This window comes from Pocillopora damicornis, chromosome 9 (assembly GCF_964200805.1).
Source record: "Pocillopora damicornis chromosome 9, jaPocDami1.2, whole genome shotgun sequence".
In the NCBI taxonomy this organism is placed as follows: Eukaryota; Metazoa; Cnidaria; class Anthozoa; order Scleractinia; family Pocilloporidae; genus Pocillopora; species Pocillopora damicornis.
Genome location: NC_142678.1, coordinates 9,734,917 through 9,761,782, shown reverse-complemented (window position 1 = coordinate 9,761,782; position 26,866 = coordinate 9,734,917). Strand labels below are relative to the sequence as shown.

The window sequence follows — 26,866 nt, the reverse complement described above, 5'->3', positions numbered from 1 at the left end:
TTTCACAAATAATTGGATAACTGAAAGGAATAATCAAGTGAAAATATGTTAATGCGATCGATCGAAGAGTATCCCATAGTAAGAATGCAATTTTACATTCAGAGAGGGAGGTAAAAGGTACAGTCCCCATGCAACAGAGCCAATTTTCGAGAGCAGTAGAGCTACCTGCCACTTGTGACGCAAATCAGACTCTTACCTCTGGGCCATTTCGGTTTAAGGACAAGGAGGGTAGATATCACAGAACAAAGGTACTTCCTTCCGGCCTTATTTCAAACGAAAACACTCGATCAAAGTTCGTGATGGAATGCTTTTACTTGGCAGAGAGATTTTAAATTCCATTCTATCAACTGCAAACAATTACTAAAACAATAGGAGGTGTGTCACCGCAGGGAAATGTACACAGCACTGGTTCGAGAATAACTAGAAATGAAATACAAACCAGACGTAAGGAACTGGTTTGTTTTTAACCTTACCTTGACAATGATTTAGAAACGTTCGTGCTGATTGTCACAAAGAATGACACGCCCACATGTTCCCGTCATCGGTACGGCAGACACCGCTAGTTGATGTTAAGTCCTTTATACCCTAATATCAGATATCTTTTTTCTCATATCCTGTAGTCTAAAGGGAAGTTGCGCCTGAAGATAATTCAATTTAAGTTATCTTTTCTCAAACATGAGAATAACATTGGATAAGTAGCACAATACTGGAATTTTGCTCTATAGTATTTATAATCAGTTTAATATTTCTAAAAGTTTAAATACTATACATCCAACATTCCTGATTTTCTATAGTTTTGGTTTTCGGTTGAGACAAATTTATCAAATGGTGGCGCGGTGTCACCTTAGACACTCAATCGTGGTGGGTATGGCATGTACCATCTCTTGTTTTTATGTCTGCAAGTCTGAGGCGCCCGTGTATTAGGAAGAACAACGCGTTTTGTATGTGTGGTGTTTTTTTCCGCAGGTTCCTACTCGTTGCAGTTCGATCAAGAGATCATTCGGATCCTGTGCTTACGACAAGGGGCTCCTTAACGTGAACCCGAGAGGAAAATATATCCTCTTGCTTTTTTGAAATTTTGTAAGAGCAAATTGGAATATTAGCAACTAAAAGTGACTCCACTCTGATTTTCAAAGTCATTCTCAACCCCTCCCCAGGCACTTAGTAAAATTTTCTGGAGGATATCGTTCAAATTACTACGATCAAAGGGTGGTCGTGATACTCAGAGTTCATGCTGAGAACTAAACAAGATGCCGCTGCTCCAAAACGGCGGGGAAGCCGTGAGCCGAACGGTGCTTTGCATGACCTTAAGTATTGTCATAAATTTCATTGTGCATTTATCCATCGTAACCCTTCCTGCTTTTTAGCACTTTGTTTTCTTTGGAAAATGATCTTAGTCAAATAAAATAAGGTTGACCTACAATTGTGGACTTAAATGACTGACTATTCGTTTCCGAATTGGATCGCACAATGTTATGTGCGCAATCTAAGATTGAAAAATTACAGATTAATCTGTCTCTGCATCGAATACCTTTTCAAATGCTTTGCAAATTATGATTTCCCGTCCGGAAAGTGGCAGAAATTGAAGTTTAACTGTGCTACTGTTTCCTCGCAAAGATGTGCCCCTCAGCACGAAAGTGTGGCAATGCTAGTTTGTATTTATTTCTGTCTTAAGTCGCACCACTTAACTTATACCACTTTTCTCCCTCTTACTAAAACTAGTCATTTCTCACTGCGCTGTGTGACTTCTAAAGTTTGTCCCAACAAGCGATGAAAGACTTTTCCGACGAAAGCACGGGAGTTCAAAGGGAGTGTAAATGTCTGCTTCCTGACCGCAACCTATTTACAGTATCTCAACGAGCCAATTAAGTTACAGTACTCCAGAGTCATAATTAGCCGGTTATCAAAGCGCGAGACTGGAGTCTCCAAACTAACTTATATTGGTGCCAAGCAGCCGAGAAGTTGACTGCTTGTAAGAAATTTACCTGGGTAGGGACATAATCAGTTGAGGCAATATGTCTTCTAGAGTGAAATATGGCTCGGCTTTTTCCCCTGTCATCCCTTCTAAATCCGTCTTAAATCATCCTTTCTCCATTAAAAACCTGCTCAGTCTCTGCGACGACCGACGAGGTGAAGACAACGAACATAATAAAAGATTCGCCAATCTTTCCCCTGCCAGCGAAAACACGGCAAGGAAAACACGCCCCGTGAAAGAGGGCACAGGTTTGAGTGCAGCACAAGGTAACTTCGATCTAAACAGTGTCTGGCCGGCATGGGTTTATGCTACGAGATATTCGAGGCACGGTATCCCTCCAGGTTAGTTATAATATAAATTAGATTAAAAGATATGACGAAGCCTTGGAGCTACGTTATACATAAGTAAAGCGGTGCAACATTTTCTACCTTAGCAGACTCCCATCGGAACTGCAATAAATCATGTATGACCCGTCTCAACGTGTTACATTAAATAGCACCTTCTTGGAGAGCATAACTTTTCACTTCATAAACAGCTATCCAGCGTGCGATTTCTGAACTTGAATTAAATTTAAAAAAACATATCTGTGAAACGTATTCTTTCCCCAATTTATGTTTCAATCGTGCAAAGGTTAACTTCTTAGGGTAATGCTCTTTTAAATAAATACGCTAAAAAGGGCTTGCACATCTAATACACCAAACAATAATACTCGCAATGAAATATAAATTTATGTGGCTTGCAAACCTTTAGCTTAGGCCGTAACATTTTGTATAATGTTTGCGTCAGAATTTCAAAATACACACCAAAGGAGGTGAACAATCAGAGATGTGTCTTTAAATATAATACTAACATCAGGCCAATATCGTATAATAATTTTTTTGAATGGTGAAGTGTAACATTTATCTATTCGAAGAGAAACTCCGTGAACCACTACATATTCAGTGGGTAATTAGAAGGGGTGTTTACCGACCTTTTAATTGCTCGGAATCAGAACAGGAAAAGACATAAAACGAAGTTTCATCGGATTTTACAGCTGCCGGTTTCCCATGATCTGATTCTTTGGCGTTGTTTCTGTAGATATTGTTTGGAAGCTTTTCAAAGTGGAAAAAACCGTCGACTGCATTAGTCATCACAATTGTTTAGATGTATCAAAGAAGTTGCGAAAACGACCTCAAAGGTGCTAACTAAGTTAGCCAAACATGATTAGCGATGGCTAAAATTATCAATCACTTTCGGAAATATTTGGAAAGTTCAAACTGATTTCCTGAAGCGTAAAATTGAAGCTTAATTGGACCGAATATGAGAGGACGCTAGCGGATGTGCTATATTTATTGGCTAAGAGTAACCTATAAGCATTTCCGCTGGACTCGTGCGTTCCCCACGCACACACATACGAACAAGACGTGCAATGGTAAACATCTCCACTTTAATAAAAATACAATGGAACTTCGGAAGCTGGCATTTTTGGCACAATCTGACGTGCAATTTACTGACGTGCCTGAATAAACGGAATCCTTTCAAAATGCATTCAATTCCTCTGATTCACAGAAACCATTGTGATATTGATAGATTTGTCAGACTGAAAAAATGATCATTTTACCGTGACCTGTGATACAGGTGGAAATTGACATTGTTATATCTCATCAAGAGATTCTGGAAAATTTACGTCGGTAGCCGATGAGGAACACATATTACACTCAAGCACTGATTTAACAGTTCTGGTTCGTTGTCAGGCTTTGGAAAAAACTGCGACGGACATGAAGGTCATGAAGAGCAAAAAAAAATGCAAGGAAAAGTTATGCTGATAACTCCCCAATCATATATCTGATTTCTCAGTAATTGGGTACTTTCAGCTCTGAATGCGTCCTCTCCACGAACTGGAGAAATGCAGAAAATTGAGTTTGCAAACTCCTATGTTCATTTGCAGTAACCTGCACATATTGCAGTCTTTTGGGCTTAGTTGGTTGTTACTTTTATTTTTCTTTTTTAAGCCCAAATATTAACTATTACGGTTAAAGACCTATTATGTTATCAACTGATTTAACTTACAGCAAACTATGCAAACCCACGAAGGCCTCGCAAACCTATCAAGAGACAGAAGCAACGGCCTCTTTTCTCGCCAGAACAGCTCCAAAAACTCGAAGAAGAGTTTGTCAACGAAAAATACATCTCCAAGTCTCGACGGTGTAAACTAGCCGCAGAAATAAGCCTTACTGAAGCGCAAGTCAGAACATGGTTTCAAAACAGACGAACAAGATGGCGTAAAGAAGTACATGAAGAGGACGACGATCCCAGCTGGACCACGCACACTGGAATGGCAAAATATGACGCTAGTGTCTTAACTGCTAACTGTATGATAGTACGAGGATATTGCTCATCTTGAAACTGTGACTTCCACACAGATGCACTTACCCTCATGATTTTAAAGTCCTGTTAGTTACTTTTTCTCCGACAATAACACTCGTGCAGTGCAGTAAACTGAGTAAAAAGAATATTTGTCATCAATAAAATACGTGGCAAACCAAGGATTTCCAGGCAAAATGACAGATTATTCGACAGATTATGCGTGTATTTTCGGAGTTTTTGAGCAAATGAAAAATCAGCTTATAAAATTAACTGTTGCATTTTAGATCGGTAAGGAAATTTCCAGAATGGGAAATTAGATTGGCAGCCGTGATCACCATGGAAAGCTAATTATCCAGGGCTGCTGGTTAAAAATACGAGGCCTTGTACACGTATTTCAAGGAGGCGAGTATATTCACTGTGGCCGTTTTAATGATGAAAGTTACATTTTTTGTCACAGGACTCGGCTATAAAGCTGAAGTGCGGAAAAGCACAATCTTAGGGAGTTCGCATCGCACCATCGAAGATTTGTTTCACTCGAGTTAGTTCTTCTACCACGGTGTTATTTCCAGACCATTTGCTTGTCAGGTTAGAGCGTATCATTTCGGTGAATTTTGTACATTTTAATACCTACAGAAAATTTTTTTGTGAACGCACACTCTTAAAGAGGCGGTGTTGCGTTCCCAAGAAGGCTCTTGTGCAACTTCACCAACTCAAAAATCTTGCTTAACCAACTCTTGTTCTTCTAAAATTTAATTATAAGCAAAAAATTTTGGTTGGCAATTTTAAAATACATTATTTTAAAGGATGTTAATGTGTAAGAGTGTACGTGTTATCAATCGTGTTCTCCACATGATGGTAACCTTGCCTGTGTAGATTATCTATGGACGTTCGAAATTTCAACGTTACAACTAGACCTATTATTTATTTCTTAGTTCATAAAAAAATTATGCGTCAAGCAGATTAATAAAATCAGTCGTTTAACCAACTGAATTGAGTTTTTACTCATTCCCTCAAAGACCACCTGGACTCGATATGCTGATAACCCCCATTATTTACCATTCTAAAGTGTATTCCACTATTATTTTCGGAAGATTATTACCGTGAGCTTTTATTCATCAGATTCGGAAGTTCAAAATCAAATCCTCAGAGAAAGATGAAGCGAGAGAAAGACGTGGTCAATGCTTACTTTCCTTTACAATTTTAAAAAGGCAGTGTATTACACTGATTTCATCATTTCCTTACCATGCAGTGGTATACTTTGTTTCCAAGTATTATGGTCATAACCGTACTCTGTTCCCCTTCCTTACCGAGAAGAAAAGGTACGTACTACTTCGGTTTAACGAGCGAAAGCAATACACTGGCCACGTACACGATTTTTTTTTTGTTTGAAACGATTCATAAATCGTGTAAGCAGCAGCCATGCACAGGTTTCTAGCCAAGAATCGCTGTTGTATGCATCGTGAAATGAGTATGTATCCTTTGTTAGCCTCTGCATGCCGAACTAGCTTTCTAGGAAAATGTGCTTTACTCATTCGCTTGTAAAAAGGAAAAATGTCATTTCATCAGAAAATTTGGTTCATCATATTCTCGACTGGTATATTAATAGGCCGGAGAATATTGTGTAAGTGAAAGTGTTAATCCGTTCCTAACCTACAAACGTTTACAGACACTTGAGTCAACAAAGAGAATACCAAGGGAGTTTAAAGCATGTTGACTCAACAACACTAGAATGTCCTTGGATTATTGCGAGCTTTTTTAGTACGAGGTAGGAAGGCCAAAATATGTCATAAGTGTTAATTGAGGATACTGTGAATAAGAAAATACTAATAGTATGTTCATTCACTTTCTTTCCGCGGCGCGGGTGAGTTCCTGATCGGCTTAAATCTCATCGTCTGGTCGGTAAAGATCTGTTCTTCAACATTCCTACTAGCTCTTCTTGTAGAGAGAACACTGGAGGTGCTACTTTAAAATCAATTGAATTGTGACCTACCATATTTTTGTAAGATCATCGTTCCCTAATGGCGCTAAAAGATTCCTAGTCAGTTGTGAAGGTGCCGGAGTGAAATCCAAATGTCTATTCTACATAGTTTTATTTCCCGCCTTTAACAAGATCTTGTTCAATGTTACCGTGAGTTCACGGTGTTACCGGTTCTTATCAATAGAAAGAAACGTAAAAAGCTTTGAAGTTTCTCCCAAGAGTTCTAGAAGTAAGAAATACCGAAATCGCGTCTATCTAGGACGAACGAGATGGTGTAAAGAAGGAATTGTGGATGATCTCTGCTGAACCTCGCACACGTGGAATGGCAATGTATGACCCTGTGCTAATGCTACTTTTATGATAGTTCGTGACTGAAAACAAAGTGTCTTTGAGGAATATTTTACCTACTATTACATTACGGTACTAGGAATATATGCATGTATTAGTGGTTCGGGGATTTTCGTCTCTCAAATTTGAAAGACTAATGACTGACTAACCTCCGGAGTCTAACCTCCAGACAGATCCAGGTTATCCAAGTTTTAGCGACCCAAAGCTGAGGGAGCCGTACGCACGATTGTTTAGTGGTCTGAGCACAAATAAAAGGACTTCCCAGACATGAGTGATCCCAGCAGAGTGCAGGGTGTTTTAATGCATAGCCTAACATTCCTTACGAGTTCACAGTCGCTTTTTTGGCACAACATATCGGGCTGTGATAACAGCAATCACGAGCCGGGGTAGCCAGAATTCGTTTAGCGTCTGCTTGTGACAAATGTATACCATATTTCCTAGTGCTTTCGATTATGAGTCAACATACCAACCAAAACTAACCCTCAGTTTATATATACACGTTCTGACATTAATTGGTCTGATTACCTTGATCGTATCTAGATCACTTCAACTCATCTTGGACCAGCTTATTAGTTGTGGGTATATAATAAGTAATAAATCTAACTTTGAAACCGTAAGGCCTGTCATTTGAGATCATTCTTTAACTTAAAGCAAGGATATATAATGAAAGTTGCTCAACAAATTATTATAAAGTAAGTTATCCTGGATCGCAGTATTCCTATCTGTAATTGAACATGCAACTGAAACGAATAAAGTGAGCTGAATTAAAACTTGGAGAACCTGACATGGAATCAAGTAACAGACTTTATATTTTGACTTGCTTACAACTAGTATAACAGCTGAGTCATGTAGTGAAAATGAAAATGATGGCCGAACTTCTCCAAGTTTTACTTTCATTCACAACACTTTTGTTATCAGTTTGTTATCAGTTCACTGAGTGCGCGACAAAAAAGATGAAACTATTAGCAGCCGAGGCAAAGGAATCGACTTAATTTCAGCTGCTAAGTTCTGCCTAATTTTTCATGAAAAACGTTGCGCTTCCTTAAATCTCCAATGTCAGGCGAAGTATGACTGTGTTAACCTCACCCCACCCCTCTCAAGCCCCTCCCCCCCCCCCACCTGACGAAAGCATTTGATCATGTTGACCGTGAAAATACGCCACATTCGATGGTGTCGCTTTTCACACATCGCATCCGGCGAAGGTTCAATATTTCTTTATCCATTTAAGATCATTGAAGGTCCATGCTCCGAATCAGTCACAAAACCTATTTCACTATTACTACTTCCTCTCCTTCATTTGCTTACAAACCAGAAGTGTTGCTCTAGAAATAAATTGACAGACATGACAATTACACTTAACTTTTGAGATGCTCTTTTTCGTTTTTTTTTTAATCCCTTTCCTTTATCTGAGTTAAAATTTGTTCTTAAGAGAAACTACAAACGTATGATAAGAACGTGCGGAACATATCCTTCGAAGTCAAAATTGATTAAGTAAACTATATTTAGAATGCAAACGAAACCTATCAAAATAAACCAAACTTTAACAAAAGAACAAATGTCTGTCTCAAATATATCTAATGAGTGTGCCCAACGGGAAACCCGCGGCTTTCAAGGTCAAAATACGGCAGATGGCACGTGCACCACCGAATATAAACGACAGTCCCATTGGAGTTTGTCTCTAAACCAAATAGCACGTTTGTCAAATGGGTGCCAATACATCACCACGTAATTGAAGGGTACGAGATAATCAATCGTTTTCTCATCTGCAATTAATAAAGCGAACTACGTAAGGGTTAAGGTGGCAAGTGAGTTTTTTTTACAAAGAAAACCTTAAAAAAACAGCGGAAAGTTGTAAAATATTTACGTTGGGGTAAAATTAATACGATTCCGGTGCTCGCACTGGTTTCGCAATAGTATCTCCTGTCGATGAACAAGTGGAGATAACGTTGTTTTGTGAGGGAATTTGATCTTGCGGATTTGATCATATCAGAACATATTCTTTTGAGAGGTCATAAAGCTACCCTTTAATCGGTTATGGCGGTGGATATCAGATTGCCTTTAATATAGATTCCCGTTGCTCCCGATCCCTCAGAATTATCATTTTCGGTCCCTCCACTGCCTCACGAGATACATTGTTAACTATATAGATTTCTTGAAGGAAAGCTTTTTGGTACGTACATGAGCCCTTAGTGTTTTTTGTGTTAAGTTTTTCAACGGATCTAAATCGTGGGGCATTTCAGTTTTCACGTACGGCCGAAGTCATCTGATGGGGGGCTAAGTCTAATGGGTATTATGTTAAGCGCATGTGCAAACAAAATGGCCGATGATACTAACTGTAATCCGTGTCCACGTAAATTTAGTGTGATTTAGCTGCATATCTTAGATCGGTTTAAGATCTTCCAAAAACGAGCATTTGAATAATGTCACTTGATCATAATCCCCAATGTTCTGCCTGCAAAATAGCGAATTCTTTGATGTGGAGGAGAGGGTCTAATGGCGAAATCCTTTGTAACAGCTGCCATTTGAAGCGAGTTAATTCTAGCGTTCGTGCTCAGCGACAAAGCTCTAAGGAGAGCAAAAAGCTCATTGCAAGGATTAAGGCAGGAACACGAAAAGGTTGGAATGGAAAGTCAGGGGAAAGATCAAGAGGTCGCCGTTCCTTGCAAAAGATGAAACGAAAGGTAAATTTAAGTAAATGTTATATTTTACCTCAGTACATGCCACATGAACATTAAATTATTTTATTGTAAACTGCCAAATTTATTTCCTGAGGCTTTTTTTTTTCATACAAAATGTTTACTACTCTACTGAGGTCCTGAAAGAGAGAGGTGACCATAAACTACTCGATGAAAAGGGTCTGTATTGATCACTAACAACAAATTAATGAGAAGAAATTTCACGTTGGCCTCGAAGGATAGGAAAAAAATGTACATTAAGACAATAAGTATAATGTAAAACCCAAACGACCACTTTTTCGATTTTTTTTTTTCCAAAATGCGCCCAGACTTCCAACTTCCATGCAATAGACTTACAATTTTTACGTGGCTGTAAGGATAAATATCTAGCGAGTTTTGAAGGGACAGGTTACTCCTGTGAGGAAGTCCAACTCCGTTTTTTTAATTCTTGCGTGAATGTGAGGAACCGATTTATTGACTCAAATTCTTAACTGAAATCCAAATATCTCTGCAATTACTCTTTTAGTCGTTTTTAGACAAAACTATCTTTGCAAACTTTTAGGACTTGTCCAATTTGATGAAATACATGACATTGCACCTTGTGCTTGTAGGAATGCAACTGTTTTCAACAATCATTACTTTAATGCCATTTTCATCTGACTTCAAGATGTAAATGGTCATAAAATGCAAACAATGGCATACCACTCTGCTGAACAAAGATAAAACTTTTCCTAGAGTGAAGCTCAGTCAGCATTTAATTACAAAAAGAGTACTTTAGTCTGTGACCTAAGTCTAATGCTACATTTACACGTATACACTCTTTTAACAGATTGGGTGTTTTACAGTTAAACTAAGTAATTTCTTGTTACTCTTAACATAATAATTAGGAAGTAAAGATTTTACCACACATTAAATTTGAAGTTATCTCTGTATGGTTCGTTTCACCCATTTGAATCAGTGACTTGAGTCAAACATCTTCTTTAAAGATTACCTTAGCACTTGTGAATACCCCAAGCCTAAAGGAGGTGCACTACCTTGTACATTGATAGACACTGATGTTATCTGTTGTCAAATATGGAACTATTTGTCATTTTGATTGCAGCCTTATAAGTCACCAGAGGGTTTTGCTACTGTAGTTGCAGCTGACAGGATTTACTTCAAAGTATGGCTTTGTGGAAATTTATTGTTAAAAATAATATAATATATAATATACTTTATATTTTGACCTGGGGATGATAGTCATAAACTAATTGATCCTCTCATCAGGTGTCATTATTTGACAACTTTTAGTCAAAAAGGCCAAACAGAGAAGGGAGGGAACAATTGAAATATTCTTAGTTGATAACTACTAGTTTAGTCTTTTTAAAAATGAGTAAATTTAAGAAAATAGTTCAAGAGAATTATTGTAAGTGATATCCAAGAAAAATCCTGAACACACAAGAGCTTATTTTAAGGAAACCTCCTCTGGTGGAACAAATAATCTTTAAATTAACAAAAATTATCTCACAAGTTAAAATTTATCTTGAATGGCACTGAAGTAGCTAGAGGGAGAAAAAAATGAAACTGATCTGTGTCATCTTCAAACTGGAATTCTCCATCTCAATATTTAATTGTATGTAATTACCTGTATGATTCCCTTGGGACTCAATTAAATGAAGGAGCTATTGTCTCTTGATAATGACAACTGTATAACATCATGGAAGCCAAAATGGTGTTTTCCAAAATGCAAGCATTGTTTACTGTATTTTGTACATTTCAGTCCTTGTTTCCTAATGTTTTTAAACTAATCTTCATGAAGCATAGCAAGTTGTTTTCCAAATGGTGGTTTATGAGTTGGTTGTTGTTTAGACAGGGAAGGTGGACATTTGTACATTATACCTGACACAGTTAAGTGTTTCATTTATTTGCATTTGTTAAAGGGTATTCTTTACCAGGCTGGTGACATAGTATCCATCGAAGACATAGAGGGTGATCTGTATTATGCCCAGCTTAAAGGCTTTCTTCAAGATCAGTATGCACAGAAAACTGCAGTTATTACGTGGCTTCTACCTATGGTTCCTAAACCATCACACTTTGATCCTGCTCTCTTTTTACCGGGTACAGTATGTGTACTTGTGATGAATATGAAACATGTCAGTTAACATCATGGTTTCTCTTGCTTTGTCTCAAGTTATTTTCAGACTATGTAGAAGACAGGTTTAACTCTAACAGAACTCTGATGTTTCAATTTTTCAGGACCTGAAGAAGACACTCCTAGACCGATGGAATGTATGGAGTTTGTTTGTAGAGCCCCAACAGAACTGTTTAAAGCCAGAAGAGAACATCCTCCATTCGTAACTCCACGACAACCCGACCTTAATGATTTAGCAACAGTTGCAGAACAACTTCTCTCCAATGAAAATCATCAACAGTTATAAGTTGACATTACTCTAGTTGGTGTAGTACCCATATGCCTTGTTTGGGTATTGCACAGCAAATTTTATCTTTGTTGGAGCTCTTTCGAACATTTTCTCTCCATTTAGCAAGAGACATACAGTTCACAACCAAATGACTTTGAAAACTTAGTCATTGAAAAGGATGTTCATGATTTAAAACTGCCTACACATACATATGGGAGTTGTGTGTAGTATATTTAACTCTGTACTTGACCAAAACTTTCTCTTATTTCCTTACTCAGACCTTTATTAATTACTTTTAACCCTTAACACCTAACATCAGTATGCATATTCTCCATACTATTCACTACACATTTCCTAAGGTGCAAACAAGAGCTGCTTTAGTTTAATCTTGTGACCTTCATTAATGTTTGATTCAAGGGTGATATTGTAAGAGGGGAATTAGATGCAAATCACTCTTACAGGTCAAAGGATTAATGATATCATAATTAATTTGAGAATATTCACATTACATTGCTGTTTCTTCAGTTCTGCCTGATCAAATAGAGATAAATTACCAGCTGAATAGGAAACTGGACAGATCAAACTTTTAAGTTTGATAATCCAGGACATAATAGACTATTCAACATAGCAGAATTCATACTATATGGATGAAAACTGCAAAGATTCAACCCATAATGGACTTTCTTAAAACAGTGAACATGGTTTGACAATATTACAAAAGATCCTAGGTTGACAGAGGAAGTAAAAGTTAGTGTCTGATTGCCAACTAAAGCTTGCTGGTAGTGCAGCCAATTCCTGGCTACTGGCTGCCATTTCTGGTCAATCATTTACCACATATAGTAACCAAAGCTTGCTCTTGAACAGCTACATTGCTGTTAAGTTAAGTTAATCCATTCCATCACCTGATTGAAAGTACTGGTCCTTTTTTTCCATGCTGAAACCAAGTAGCGATGTCAAAAATGTCCACCTATTCCATTTCAACAGATTCAGCTAAAAGAACAATAGCTGAGCACTGCCTGAGGTACCTCCTGGTGTTCACTTCAGTGTTTACTTCTGAAGAGCCCCTGAATCAGAACATTTTAGTTACTGTTGCTGATGTAGCCTTCTCCATGTTGTATTGGCGAAAAAAAGACTTGGAATATTCATAAGTGCTGATCATGACAGCACATGCTGGCGCCACTTTTATCAGTCTTGCTGATACACCTTTCAAAGGAAAAAAAAATCAAGCTGACACCTTACAGAGACTTACATTTCTAAAAAGGATTTGAATGAGGATCATGAGGATTTTAGCATTTGGTTTTGGGCTGTATCTTCCTTCAGACACTCCTAGCCATCAAGACCATGTGTGTAAATGAGACCTCTACTAGTAACAGTATCACATACATTAGTTATGCCCTTTAAGGACAGCTTTGTAAAATACTAGGGTAATTTAGTATTATCAACTGAGTTGATAGCGTAAATTGGCCTCCATAAAGAGTTTAAAAGCTGATGAAGGGCTAACACTTAAAAAGTCAGCTTTTAAAACTCTTTACAGCAGCCAATTTATGTTACCAACTCAGTTGATTATACTGCATTACCCAATTACACTCTCCCACTAATGCAGCACCACAGTTTCTTTAGAAACTCACCCCCTTTATTTATTTGTAAAATACTGACAAATAAATAGTGATTATTATTTTACTTTTTGACCAAGGTTGTCCATTCCATATGACTCCACAATCACTTACTATTGTTTGTTAGAAATTCCAAAATTAATAAATAGATAAAATAATAGTAACCCTGACTTCTGTAACTGGTGAGACTGAAAAAATCACGTAACACTGCATGAGTTGTAACTGTTGTATTCTCACCAGCAAAGAGACTTCTCCATCCACTTTCTCTATACAACTGGAAAATCAGTGAGAATGTAAAAGGCAACTTCTTGACAGCACTGGCATTTTCTGTAAAGGTTGTTTTAATATAAATAAATCACTCAAACAGCTTTTCCAATTTTAAATCAAAATAGAGATTACTTATTAAAACAGTGTAAATTATATGTTATTCTTTGACATAGAAGAGCACAATTTACGCATGGTTGATCACTTCAGTGATAACTAAGGGATACAACAACACAAGATAGCTTGACCAGAGAAAACATTACATACTAAACACAAGTTCACCAAGTTCCATCTGTCTGTGTGTTTTAACCACATCAAATGGAGTTGTTATCAATGCAGCCATCTGCAAAACAATGATTTTCAGGAATTGAGAAAAGTTTCAAATTGTTAGTAGGCAATCTATCAAATATCTGCCTGTTTATCTGTCAGTCTGTCTATCCATCAGACCTATTTATCTATCTGTATTTCTATCTACCGGATGAGCTGAACTGTACAAGCTTTTGATTGGTTCTTGCTTATGACGTTGGAGGGCAGACGTAGATGATGTCACCATCCACAACACTTTGTTTTTTAACATTTGAAACAAATAGATTATATCTGGCCATGGATCTGTACAGTAATAGATCACAGAACAGCTTTGTGCTGTGTGTCACTTTTTTTCCTCACCAGACTTTAATGTCATCTGTAATCTATTACTAACCAGAAATGGAAACATGCATATATGTGAAAAAGATGTGATGGTTGATTAGGGCAAATAATTGCTCTGTGCATTCCTGATAACTTGAACCTTTTGAAGGAAATTGAAAAACCTTGCATTATAAATAGTTTGAGTCATTAGAAGGTTGAGAAATGACTGGAAATTAAGGAAAAATATTTTCTCAAACAATAAAAGTTTTGTCAAATTTATCTCTGTCAGTATAAGTGTTGGGTGAAAATGGAACATTTTGAACAAGAAGTTTAAGAAGCAAAGCTTCATGGAAATTCAAGGTACTGTAATTATTAAATGTACTCTTAACCAAGAAAATGTTGAGGGGATTTACACAATTGGTGTAATACATATTTTTTGCATCTTAATGTAGAGGGCAGATTAGTTTATATGAAATTAGGAAAAGTTGGGATGACCTTGGATTCTTCTTAAAATATATACTTCTGTGAAATAGTAACATTTACTTAAACAACCTGCAAAATGATACATGGCTATAAACAAGAACCCTAGTCAAAGAAATTAACTTTTCTGGATTACAGCAGAGTACATCTTGTTTCCATTTGTCAAGCATTGACAAACAAAGTCAGTGCTACAGAGGAAACCCAGATTTTTTGAAAATGCAGGTCCCCTGGTTCAAGTTAGTGAAATGTATCAGTTGTCCAGGGTACATGTTACCAAGGTAGTCTGCAGTGCAGGTGTCTTATTAAGGCAGGTTAATGTTAAGAAGCTTGTAATCATTTATTCAACCAGCCATGTTTGATTTGGAGTTAGAGTCAACGAAGGGGGAGGAGATGGGGCCCAGCAAAAAGAGGCCTGTCTGAGGGGGCTGTTAAGAAGCATAATGACCCCTGATTAGTTATGTGTCATTGCATTTTGGGAAAAGAGCAGTTAATGAGTTTACTCAAAAAACCAGAAGCACTCTTATGTGACAAAAACAAAAACCTAGAGTCAATGAGTGAAAGAGTGAAGAAGTTTTTTCAGCCAGGAGAAAAATGGGTTGAACAAAACCTCCTACCCATTCACAAATATAAGCTGATATTTGCTGCACTTCATAATTTTCCAAATGACAATCCTTGAGTGTAGCTGCCATTAATCCATTTGATGATATTTCTTCCATTATTTCCATTGATGGTAAACAATACTTTAAAACAACTTACACTCAAACATTTACCCGCCATCATTCATTTTATGCACATTGGCATCTGAAATATCAAGCTCTTCCAAAAACTAACTGCTAATGCTGCCAGGAGATCTTTTCCAAAGATCAGTGTGGAAATTATGTCTATTTGCTCTGCTCCCTCTCCTCACTCACCCCTTCAATACAAATTTCATTCTCTCCAGCCTTTTGTGACTGTTAAAATCAAAGGTGACAGCTATAATTTTCACAAAGTTAATATTTGCTCCTGCCAATTACACCTTCTCTGCAGACTAGTTCCCAAGGAGATTTCCACTCATTCCCAGTCAGTGAAATTACAATATATGTGTATGCAAATCCAGGGAAAATAAATTTTCCTTTCAGTTAACACAAGGTTTTATTTGGCAAAGGTTCAACTTATCAAGTGTCTTCCCAGGTATGTAAAATATGGATGTAGGTAAAAAGGAGAATCTGCAAATTTAAGTACAAAAGTGAACTAAGCTTCATGTCTTGTGATATAAAGGGTCTGCTGTACTTCCAGAGTTTTGTTTTTTACACTGTACTACAAAATATAATGTGTATTTCCAGAAAATATCCATACCCCCACCACGGAGGGAATTTCATATAGGACCCCCCCACCCCTTCGGATTTTCCATTTTGGGGTAGCAGTGGTAGCCCCCCCACCCCTCTGGAATTTCCAAAGAATTTTCTACCACCCCCAATACCCCCTGGAAATATATTTTTTTCTCATAGCAAACAACAAACAAGAGGGACGTGTGATTTTTTTGTCGCGTGTATATTCGAGAGATGGCGTACACGCGCAAGGTAAACGTCGCTAACTAGCAAGTTATAAGCAGACCGTATTTTTTTACGAAACAATGTAAGCACAGAAATGCATACAGTAGTGCTAAGTTTTAATTAAAATTATCGTTTGGTTGATGTTTGAGATCTGAGGATTTGTCTTGTTTTGAGAATTTTATGCGACTGTTACGCAGGCTACTCCGCTTCTGCCACTTGCATTAAAATTATACGTCGCATTGACGCTTCTCCGATTTGTTGAGAGTCAAATAAGTACGGTATTTCTAGGTGAGTTATGGATTAGCGCTGTTAAATTTGCTGTTAACATCTATGCGAATTTAAGAACTTGTGAACAGCCGCTTCTTTATTTCACAGAGGCTTATGAGTAAGGCGGTCACAAATTAGTTTAGCGCTGTGGTTACATGCAACCAAACTGAAAAGGTAAATTAGCTGCTAAATGACGGTAAAAGTAGAAGAAATAAAAGCAGTTAAATCTAACAAATAAGCGCTTGTGTTCATCACTTGGCTGATTTCCAAAGCACCTGATATAAAAACAGCATCAGACAGTTATTTGTAAATTTTACGAACGCGAAATGTGTTATGACCGAGGAAAATCCCTAGGTAACCACTCCTGTTGGTTGTAATCTTTGGAGACTGGTAACGAGAAATGGCGGCTCCGTTCGAAAAACAAAGTGATTCTCTTCTTTATTTGATGTTATTTATGTTCCAAAGCGCTATAAGGATAAAAGAAAACTTTCTTTGGCTGCAGAACTGTTAGAAGCATCGTAATTTAACAACTTAAACTTCAGAACGTCCTACTAAAGTAGGCAAGTGGCGCCAATTGACATACGAAGAAAGTCGATCGACTTCCTACCCTCTGGATGAAAATTTCGCCTCTTACCCCCATCCCCTCTGGAATTTCCTGGGACTTTGACCCCCCCCACCCCTCTGGAATTTCCAATTCCCTCCGTGGTGGGGGTATGGATATTTTCTGGAACCACACAATGCGCAAAATATTTAGCCTATGAAATAAAATAATGAGAAATGAGACATGTACTCACAGCTCCAGACAGCACTCCCGATGAAAAACTAGCAATAAATCCTGGCTCAGCAAACTTTGATTTTAGGACTTCATAGCCCATCCAATAAACAGCTTTTAAAAGACAAACAGAAAATCAGCAACAACACTTAGGTCAACAATAAGGTAGAATTTCTACTACAATATGATTAACACCAATATGCTGGTGTTAAATTTGAAATATCCTGTTGATGTTGATAAATCAAAGTGCTCTGTGAGCAAACTCGTGAATTGACACATGATTTTTTAGATTATGTTTAATGTTATCTGGTTTAGGGAATTTTGTGGTTGATTGTCATATCTAGAGTACGAGCAGTAGTTCAGTGTTCGCTAATGTAGCAGAGAAACAAAGTAACGTTGGGATAAGAAGGCATTACAATTGAAATGATCATGCTATTACATTTGACAAGGTGGATGATGTCGTGTTTTAAACGTCTATCATTTTTGTTTCTGGTTCAAAAGAAAAGGTTGGAAGTAAATGTGGGTGAAAAGTGAAATTTACTGTCTTTCGTTGTAAATATTAGAAAATCAAGGCAATACTGTCTTAATGAAAACATTAACGATTCCCTCTTTATCAAATGAGACAAACGGGAACGAGTTTTGAGTGATATAACTAAGCCAAGCCTGCCACCGTCATTTTGGATCTCCGCCTGGGTAGATTTAGGTCACGTGCTAGGCAACGTATGATCAATAACAAGATAGAATTTCATTTCAGGCCTATTTATCAATTTTGTGGTGTGTAACTTTCGCATTTTAGTACGTTGTTTGTATGTTGAATCTTCAAATTGTCTTGAAACTTAAAAGAAAATTGTTCTTTAAAAATTCACTGAAAATCGGTAGCTAAAATTGTTTGTTTAGGTGTTATCTGATTTTCGTGTTAACTTGTTATTTCGTCAGTCGCCGGCATCTTCTGTTGCTTCTCACAGGAAAAACACACGCGACGAAACGTAATGATCAATTTTGTCCTCAATCTCACGCTATAACAGAAAAAGCTTTTGAACATCTGTAAACTCCGAGCGCTTCGCAGTAAGTGATATTTTCAATGAATCTTCGGATTGTTTTCAAGTTCAAGGACTGTAAATTACAATTTTATGAAAAACGAAGGTTGTTCTGTTATTTCAGTGTGAATCCTTGCATGCCTGCCAGTCGCTGGCGCCGCTTGTTGAAACTAAAACGAAAAAAAAAACTCTTTTAAGATTATCATTGGCTTCTTTTTCACCCCACCACTATTCTTAGCAACAAAGGTCGCCATTTCGTCTGTTAATTGCTCGCCAAAAACTATAAAATGCACTCAAAAGCCTAAAATCTAAAAAAAGTTTACAGGAATCGACCAATCGAGCGAATGCTATTCCCCACATCGTATCTATAACTCGCTCTTGCGCATGCGCGCAATTCACGAGTTAAAAAGGACATGATTTGATGTTTTTATTTTAGTTTGATTTAGATGATAGAAAATGACTAAAAAATGGGGTCAATTCCACTGAAAATCAGTTCTTGAGTCAAATAAATACTACAGCTGGAACCAGTGTTACTGATTAATACAGTCCCAACCTGAGAATGGTACATCCCTGAGCAGTGTAGGTCCTAATCCATGCCAGAGTGATAACATTCCCCCTTGCTGAATGGCATTCTTAATAACACTTACAAGCTCTGAAATAAAAACAAAGAAATTCATTAGAATATTGCAAAAAACACCTACAAAGATGATACCTACATTCATGACAATCATCTTAAAATTTCAACTACTGTCATGCATAAAAATGATTCCTACTTGATGCATCTGTCCCATTTACCAGTAACTGGAAACATTCAACAGACAAAGTGCAAAAAAAAAAAAAACAAAAAAAAACACTACACTCAAAATATCACAAAGGTTGGACTTCATGTGTAGTATGTGATGCAACTTAGATGAACAATACCTTTATAACTAAATTCCTTTCTTGACTGCAGTTTGGTTCTGATCATTTCTATTGGTGATATGCATGTGATGGAGGCAGCTGAAGTAAAAAAAATATGATCAGATTAGTCACCAAACCCAATGGATAATCTTGTTGTATTTTAAGTAGAAAGAAGGTAACATTTACATTTAGTCTCACACACACAAGTTGATAAAGAGTGGTCATGTTGACTATTACTTTTACCATACATCAAGTTATTCAGTCATTCAGACTGAAAGCAGGCCCGAGAGGTCATTGAGGTATTGTTTTAAATACCAGTTCATGAATGAGATGTGCATGTAATTTTCAAATGAATTTTGTTGGTTATGTAAAATGACAAAAGAGAAACCAAATATTACTTCGAGCAGTAACTCCAGCACACATTGGTGACCAAAAGTTTTCCTCTCCCTCTTTAAATCCATACACCACTTTAAGCTGGTCATAAAGAGTAAAATAAATCATTGTGTTTGGAACAGCCATAACTCTGCAACACAACCATAAGAAAAGTCAGTCAGCACTCTGAGCAAACTCTTGTTGTCATAGCAAGAAAAAGATTTTTGGAAGTAAATATGTATGAAAAGTTGCAACCTTGGTTTGGTAGTCATTCAACAAGTAATGGTGTGTTTACTACTTTGTGCTTATGTGTGTTTATGGTCTAGAGTTAAAGTGACATGCAGTATATTTTATATGTGGATTGCTGTGATCCACTCATGAAATTGTCATCCATTTTGAAATAAATGGTAATTTTTGTAACCTGATTGGCCCTTGATGATTTGATTTACTCGCAAATCAAACCACTTTGTTGCTCTAAATAGCATTTTTCCCAGCCAATGAGACTGCTTTACTAAAACAGAACAATCAATCAGATTTCAAGGCTTCTAGAAAGGAACAAATCAAATGATAGGAAAATGAAAAACAACTTTTGTAACATTTTACAGACCAGCTCAGTACTGGAAAAATAAAACATTTGTATAGACTAAAAATCCTGTATTTGAGAAACGGAATTTTACAATTTCAAAATAGATATAATGAAGTGATTGAACTTTGTGTCATGCAATTTCGGTCTGAAATCATACTGTAATACAACATAATTTTGGTCTGAAATCACTATTTGTGCAATTTTTAAATCACTCATATGATTTCAGGTTGCACTTCACTCAGTTCAATTACCATTATTTGTCCCCAACATCCATGACACTTCTTTTAAACTTCTACCAAATGTTTACTAAGGTAATCTCCTGGTGCAATGCTTCCAAACTTACCTATTGCTGTTTATCTATTTTCATTCTCTTCAAATTAATTTTATCATCAGTCCAGTGTTCTAGTTGCCCACCAACTCATGCACAACGATAATTTCTTTACAAACTAAAAACTTTCCTTCAGAAACAGACCCAAACCAATTTCAAACAATCCCTCTCAGCAGCAATCATAAACCACATTGTTCTGAATTTCACAAAGAGAGTTAAACAAATGAACTGCTCAAACCATCTACTCACAGGGTTGGTGGTAAGCCTCTCCACAATGCTGAGATGCCTTCATAGCGAGGAATTTTCATCAAAGCATCCTGGAATTTGAATAAACTGTTCTTAAATTAACAATCATTTGAGGTTATTTGAGTACACATTGTTGAACTGTGTACTCAACTGAAACAAAACTGTCATTCAATTCCATTTCAAGAATTATCAATCGAAAGTTCATCTGTATAATAAGAAAGGAGTAAATCACAACATATTCCTGGACACAAAAATCAAATTTAGGTGCTAAATTTACAGCAAATGTTGCCAATTTAGCAACCCATGTTCAACAATTATGAGAGCTCTGGAATTTTCTGTTCATATTCTCAAGTTAAGTGAGATAAAAAATGGTACAAAATGTTGTACCACTAATTTTTAGTGGTAGGAAGTGAGGAAAGTGTCTTTTTGGCAGTAAGAACTGTGGTAACCATTCTAAAGCTGGCATTTCATTAGAGGATTCCAAGGGTTTTCCAGGCACTTTCCTATAGGTTTATTTCCTGACCACTTAATTTTGTTTCTAGAGACCTCTTTATCATTTTAGGTCACTATGTAGCTCATTTGGAAAAGCCTGAACTTAATATCTCGAAGTACCATGATCATGATGGTGACACTACCTCTGACTGCTAGTTTGAAGAAATAATCTTATTATGTAACATTAATAGGAGTACCAGTACATTTTAACGAAATCTTTTCATGCATGTGCCTGGTGTAGTTTCACATAGTTATAATTCCAACCCACACATAATTAGCTGAAAAGGGGAAAAAACCACTGGAAGTGCAGACCTCTTTAGATTTATTATGGACAACATATTTTAATAACAGTAAAGTGCTGACATTCTCAGACTTACCAATGTTGAATCAAAAGGAGGATGAGGAGCATGAGGAAATGGACGGAAAGGGGATCCAAGATTGGCACATAAACACAGATGATCCATGAGACCATTACAGAACAGGTAACATGGAGCTGAAGGATTAAAACATGAAAATAAAACAGTTAGAGAGAAAAGATATGTGTATGTCATAGTTAAAACTGATTTTATACTAGTTTCAACACTTTGTTATTGTTGTTGTTGTTGCTTAACAATCAGGATGATGAATCTGGACTGAGAGGAAATAAAACTTGACCTGCAACCCTGAAGATTACTACCATTTTGACCAGAATTTCATTTTAATCTGCAACATATACATTTACCAACATAGTCATTCAAAAAAAATTATGACATCACAGTTTTATGAAGATGCTGGGATCAATGTCAGTATCTTAGCAAATGTGCACCTACCTCTCCCCTAACCCATTATTAAGTTTAACATGTCACCAGTTGATCATTGAGCCAAAACGAAGATTGATTTTTTTTTTGGTTTTAGAACAGTTTTCCTTCAATGTAAGCACAACATAAACTCTTGTACCACAGATAGCCATTTTCAAGTATGATATCTTGAATCCATACATACATACATATGGTTCCAATTTTTCTTTATATCTTTTAAATGTGTCATCTCTAATCAATCCTATATTTCAGATAATGAAAGAGTCCTGCACAAGGATTGGTTGTTGTTAAAGATATTAATTTCATCTTTCCCTTCTAACCAGCAAGTTAAGCTGTATAACCAAAAAAAGGACAGTCAAAGAATGCATGCGGCTACTAGTGTAGCACAATTTTTATAGCATTGAAAAGGACCAGAGGTTGTACAATGACAACAGAATGTAGTGTTACAGAATATTTGTCCCACTTACAAAACAGAGAACCTGTGGCATTCCACATATTTATGAGTACCCTGTTCCACAAGAGAAATGTGATTCAAGAATATGTTGTGAAACTGACATTAAACAATACCCAAATGGTAGCAAATAATAATATCAACAAAAATAATAATGATAACTTTAGTAAATAATAATAATTTAAGGGGCTAGCTAGAAAACCTTAAGGTTCCCCAATCTTCTGGGCTCTAACGATAAATACCTAATAGTATGCTTACTTTAACTTTCTGTCAACACTGTGTGCAGACAACTAAGTGACCTTGGAAAGAAAATTGACTGTGTACTAGAATCAGTTTTCACAAGTAGGAAAACCTCCAAAATTTTAAAAGTCACAGAAACAAAGCCCTCACTGGTAAACCAACAATGCCTTATGGATGAATTTAAATGTAATTTGTGTGATGTAAATTATAAAGGCTACATGAACCATCACCTCCACCTTCACATTGAGGAGCACAAATATTCCATCATTCATAAACATCTTGAGAACAAACACAATTGAAGACCGAACAATCTTCACGAGCAATTTTTCATCCTAAAGAAATGACGCAGAAAGTTTGAGTGCCTTATTTGTGAGATGCTTTTAATAAGAAAAAGAGACCGACTCTGAACACTCAAAAAGACTCCATTCCAGTGAAACCGTTCATTTAATTATGTGTATTCTTTTGTTTTACTCCACCTCATTTGATTCTAATTTAGTTTCACATTTTCCTTTCTTTGTCACTTAAAATAATTTTACATTTGATAATGGTGACACATTGTTGCTGAAATGTCATGTTTTAATCTCACTACTTTTTATTATGAAATGTTTTCTAAATCTTTCATTATCCTTTAACTTTGCCTATAAGTTGTAAATGACTTTCTTATCCTATAGCAATTCCATTTCTTGAGACTTTTGTTTCATGCAAAAACACATTTCGTGTTTCATGATACTCCTTTATTCTACATCTTAAGATATTCTGCCATTCCATTATTCCTCAGTTCCATCATTCTATTGACTGACTAAAAGTATTACATTTCCTAGCTTGCCCGCTTCACAAATTCAGTAGCTCTCTTCCCCAGAAGTCACTTATTCAAACTGTAAAATGCTCTCTCTTAAAGTAAAAAAAAGACTTCTCAAAGCTTCCTTGATGTGTGGATCTATTGAGATATTTCTGCAAGTAAAAAGTTTTGATTTAAATTACGCATTGCTGAATGCCATTGTGAAATCATTTTGAGATTGTCTTTCACAGTGTCAGGCAGGAACTGAAAAGATTATATCTTCCAATCTACATAATTTGCTGATTTATATGGTTAAATGCTCTCTCTTTAAAGAAAATAAGTGCCCATGTAGGACTACTTAGATATTAGCAGGAGAAGTAGCACCTGGAAACATTGGGTCAAGATTGGAATTTTATTGTTACACTTGCTCATCTCAACAACATAAATGGCTTTCCCTCCTATAGGAGGTGATAACCACTAAAATTGAACCACACAGTAATAGTCCTGCTACAACTTGTGGTCCAGTAATATAATGTCATGATTGGTTCTAAAGGGAAAGTAGAAAAAGAAACAAGGAGGTCTGGCAATTGGTCTTTCCACTCCAAAAGACTCAAATAAGATGGTAATAGTGAACAATGGTTCCCATTTTTGGCTGTTGATAACCTGTCGCTCAACTGTCAGCCAACAGGTTACCTACACATTACCGACAATCAGCCGTCATTGATGTTTGATCTGCGCTTCAAAGAGTAGGGATGTCATCCTGCTCAGAAATGAAAAAAAAACGGCTCCTTTAGGAGCCACCAACTTTGCAAAAGTGAATGAACCAACAGGTCAAATAGTTCTAATAAAGACTTTCTGAAAAGGGTTTTGGAGGCAGTGTATTAAGGGGATTGGGAACTAGAAAAACTTTTCAATATAGCAGATAAATGAAATCAAACCAATTTGGGAAAGTTTCACCAGCCAAAACAAAAAAGTGGGCAAAAGCCATCATAGCTATTGAGAGTACAGTGCAAAGTATCTTTTTGAAATGACTTATCTCCTTTTTATGTATTTTTAGAAGCAATATATAGGTAAATGTTTATGATCATTTCAGTTTACAACCTACAGACATGTTACCAACAGGATACTGACAGGTTGCCAACAGGTTGGTGACTGTTGGCTGACAGTCGGAAAAAACTTTGGCCTGAAACATAATGAAAACTGCTGGCCAACTGTGAGTCGACTGTCAACCAACTGTCAGTTTACAGTTCTTCACTTTTACCAATAAGACATAATGCTGATTTTTTCTCCTTTCAATCTATTCAAAACAAACATACTTTGCAGTTCATTAATTAGGCTTTAATATCTCATCATCATTGAGATTAAACTTTTAAATAATTGTTTCTACTGTTATTATCATTAATGTTCTAGTAACTGGCAAAAGACAAATAGAAAAGAAGGCAAACCACAAGCAACAATAGCAGTCTCTGGCCGTAACCCTAAGTACCCAAGTGCAGGAGAAGAATTGACTGCTGTTAATAACATTTATTAGCATCATCATCATTGTCAGTATCATTAATATAATATTATCATTTTATTAGCATTATCATTGTAAATTAACAAAAGCCATTTCGTAAAGAACAATAAAATCACAAGACAACAAATTCTTACATTTTGGGATAGGCTTGAGCTGAGCTTGCAGTCTTGTTTTTACTACATCAAGAGGGGTCACTTAAAATAAACAACAACAAAAGACATGAAAATGTCGACGAAGTAATTGGGACACTTTGGATTTTAATCGTCTTAGGGAGGAAGGCGCAAGAGAGGCCATAGCAAAATGCAAAAGTCCCCCTTTCAATTACATCACTGGTAACGAGTAAATGAAAGATGTGCACGTGTTAAAATCACCATCGAACAAGAAAGTAGTTAAGTTCAGGCGCAACACATACTTACACAAAACTTACATACCTGCCCTGCCCTGCCCATACCCCTTTCCCACGCTCTTGGCTACTTGCACGTGATAAGTGAAATGCAATGTTACATCATGTCAATGAACTTTTTGAGAAAACGTGAAATTTGCCATGAAACTCTCCTTTTAACCAACCCAAAACTGTTTCAGAAACGAGAAAAAAAAACTAAGAGATTACGAGGTAGTAGCCTCAAGTATCTAAAGGTTACCTTTGAGAACACTCGTTAGAAACTTACCAAAGAGACTGGTTATCAAAGCTCCGGACCCTGAAGATATCATCTGTTGGAATGGTGTTATTTTTCCGGAGCTTTGGGTGGAACTGCTCATAGTGACAGGTTTTTGAAGTGATTTCGTTTTAAAAACTTATATATTATTAATTTGAGTTGAAACAAACATGTCAATGCTAAGGAACGATATGTCGTTTTGCCGCACACCACGGGTATTCTGTGAAATACTGTCGGCCATGTTTATCCGTTACTTCTGAGACGAGGGATTTGGTACGACCGTTCTAGTGCCAGTCTCTTTTCGTGAAATCGGCTCATGGAAAGTTTTTCACTTCATTGCGTGACAGGAAGTCTCTGAATAAACATGAAACGAGACGAAGTAGAGCCCAAGAGCCTTTCAGAATATCGATGAAGCAGGTGTTAAGTTCCTTGTTGAAAAGAAAAGCTAGAAGAAGACTGAAGATGTGGATTGGTAGATTTATTCCCAAGTCTTCGTGATTACTCAGCTTCGCTTATGACCATAAGTGTTGCTATTTAGGATGCCTGAACAGATCCGAAAACTCTATCACTAAGTTTGTTGATCCGAACGGGCTGACCGTTAATAGGCTTTTTTAAGAGAGCAACTAAAAACAGCCACATAAGTTCCAATTTAATACTTAGGGAACAATAGAGTCGATTGTAAAACTGTGCTGTAAAGTTTCTTATATAATTAACTTTGAAAGCACAATTTTGTAAACAACTAATGATAACACAACAACAAGTCTATTATCTATCCGGATACGTTGTGCAGATCCTGTCCAATCTCTAATCGTTCAGTAGAGCTGTAATCAGACGGTTGGCTATAATCAGACACCTGTAAAATCAGACTGTTGAAGTACTCAATCATACTAAGTCCACTCAGCCAAATCCACCAATCACAGAATTAAACACAATAACCATACCAACAGCTACTTATCCTAAATAAAAATTGAGGAATTTCCAACATGAAGAAATTTTTTTACTTTAGACATTGTCTCTACTGGAGATATTTGACCTAAATGAATTTTTTGTTTTTGGAAATTCAAACAGTTATGATTAATTAGTAACAGGATTCTTGTTGTCCAATTGTGTTAGTAATCATACTTGTGATGGACAAATTGGACTCCTGCTTTGTGGTAATCCAATTTTGTGAATCTCTTGTATGATTACAGA

At 36.7% G+C, this 26,866-nt stretch overlaps 3 protein-coding genes across 4 annotated transcripts; 2 read left to right on the top strand and 1 right to left on the bottom strand.

Annotated features, from left to right (window-relative positions):
• The first annotated feature begins 1,872 nt into the window (after window positions 1–1,872).
• On the top strand, window positions 1,873–5,311 carry LOC113675941 (segmentation polarity homeobox protein engrailed). Its single transcript, XM_027192542.2, has 2 exons — window positions 1,873–2,316; window positions 4,027–5,311. The coding sequence occupies exons 1-2, from the start codon at window positions 2,016–2,018 to the stop codon at window positions 4,356–4,358; spliced, it is 633 nt and encodes a 210-aa protein (XP_027048343.1). The 5' UTR covers window positions 1,873–2,015; the 3' UTR covers window positions 4,359–5,311.
• Window positions 5,312–8,675: 3,364 nt separating this feature from the next.
• On the top strand, window positions 8,676–13,717 carry LOC113675946 (GATA zinc finger domain-containing protein 1). Its single transcript, XM_027192547.2, has 4 exons — window positions 8,676–9,328; window positions 10,425–10,484; window positions 11,242–11,419; window positions 11,558–13,717. Exons 1-4 carry the CDS (start codon window positions 9,068–9,070, stop codon window positions 11,737–11,739), a joined length of 681 nt encoding a protein of 226 aa, XP_027048348.1. The 5' UTR covers window positions 8,676–9,067; the 3' UTR covers window positions 11,740–13,717.
• On the bottom strand, window positions 11,987–25,967 carry LOC113675945 (mitochondrial glutathione transporter SLC25A40). Of its 2 annotated transcripts, none has more exons than XM_089182257.1 (11): window positions 25,688–25,967; window positions 25,154–25,213; window positions 21,615–21,730; window positions 20,749–20,816; window positions 19,612–19,736; window positions 19,235–19,312; window positions 18,867–18,965; window positions 17,299–17,390; window positions 13,866–13,941; window positions 13,572–13,661; window positions 11,987–12,924 (listed from the first exon to the last, which is right to left on the bottom strand). In XM_089182257.1, exons 1-11 carry the CDS (start codon window positions 25,776–25,778, stop codon window positions 12,791–12,793), a joined length of 1,029 nt encoding a protein of 342 aa, XP_089038383.1. In that variant the 5' UTR covers window positions 25,779–25,967; the 3' UTR covers window positions 11,987–12,790. The 2 variants fall into 2 exon arrangements, with proteins under 2 accessions (XP_089038383.1, XP_089038384.1); XM_089182258.1 differs by having other exon boundaries at window positions 20,749–20,832; window positions 25,688–25,956.
• Between the last annotated feature and the right edge of the window lie 899 nt (window positions 25,968–26,866).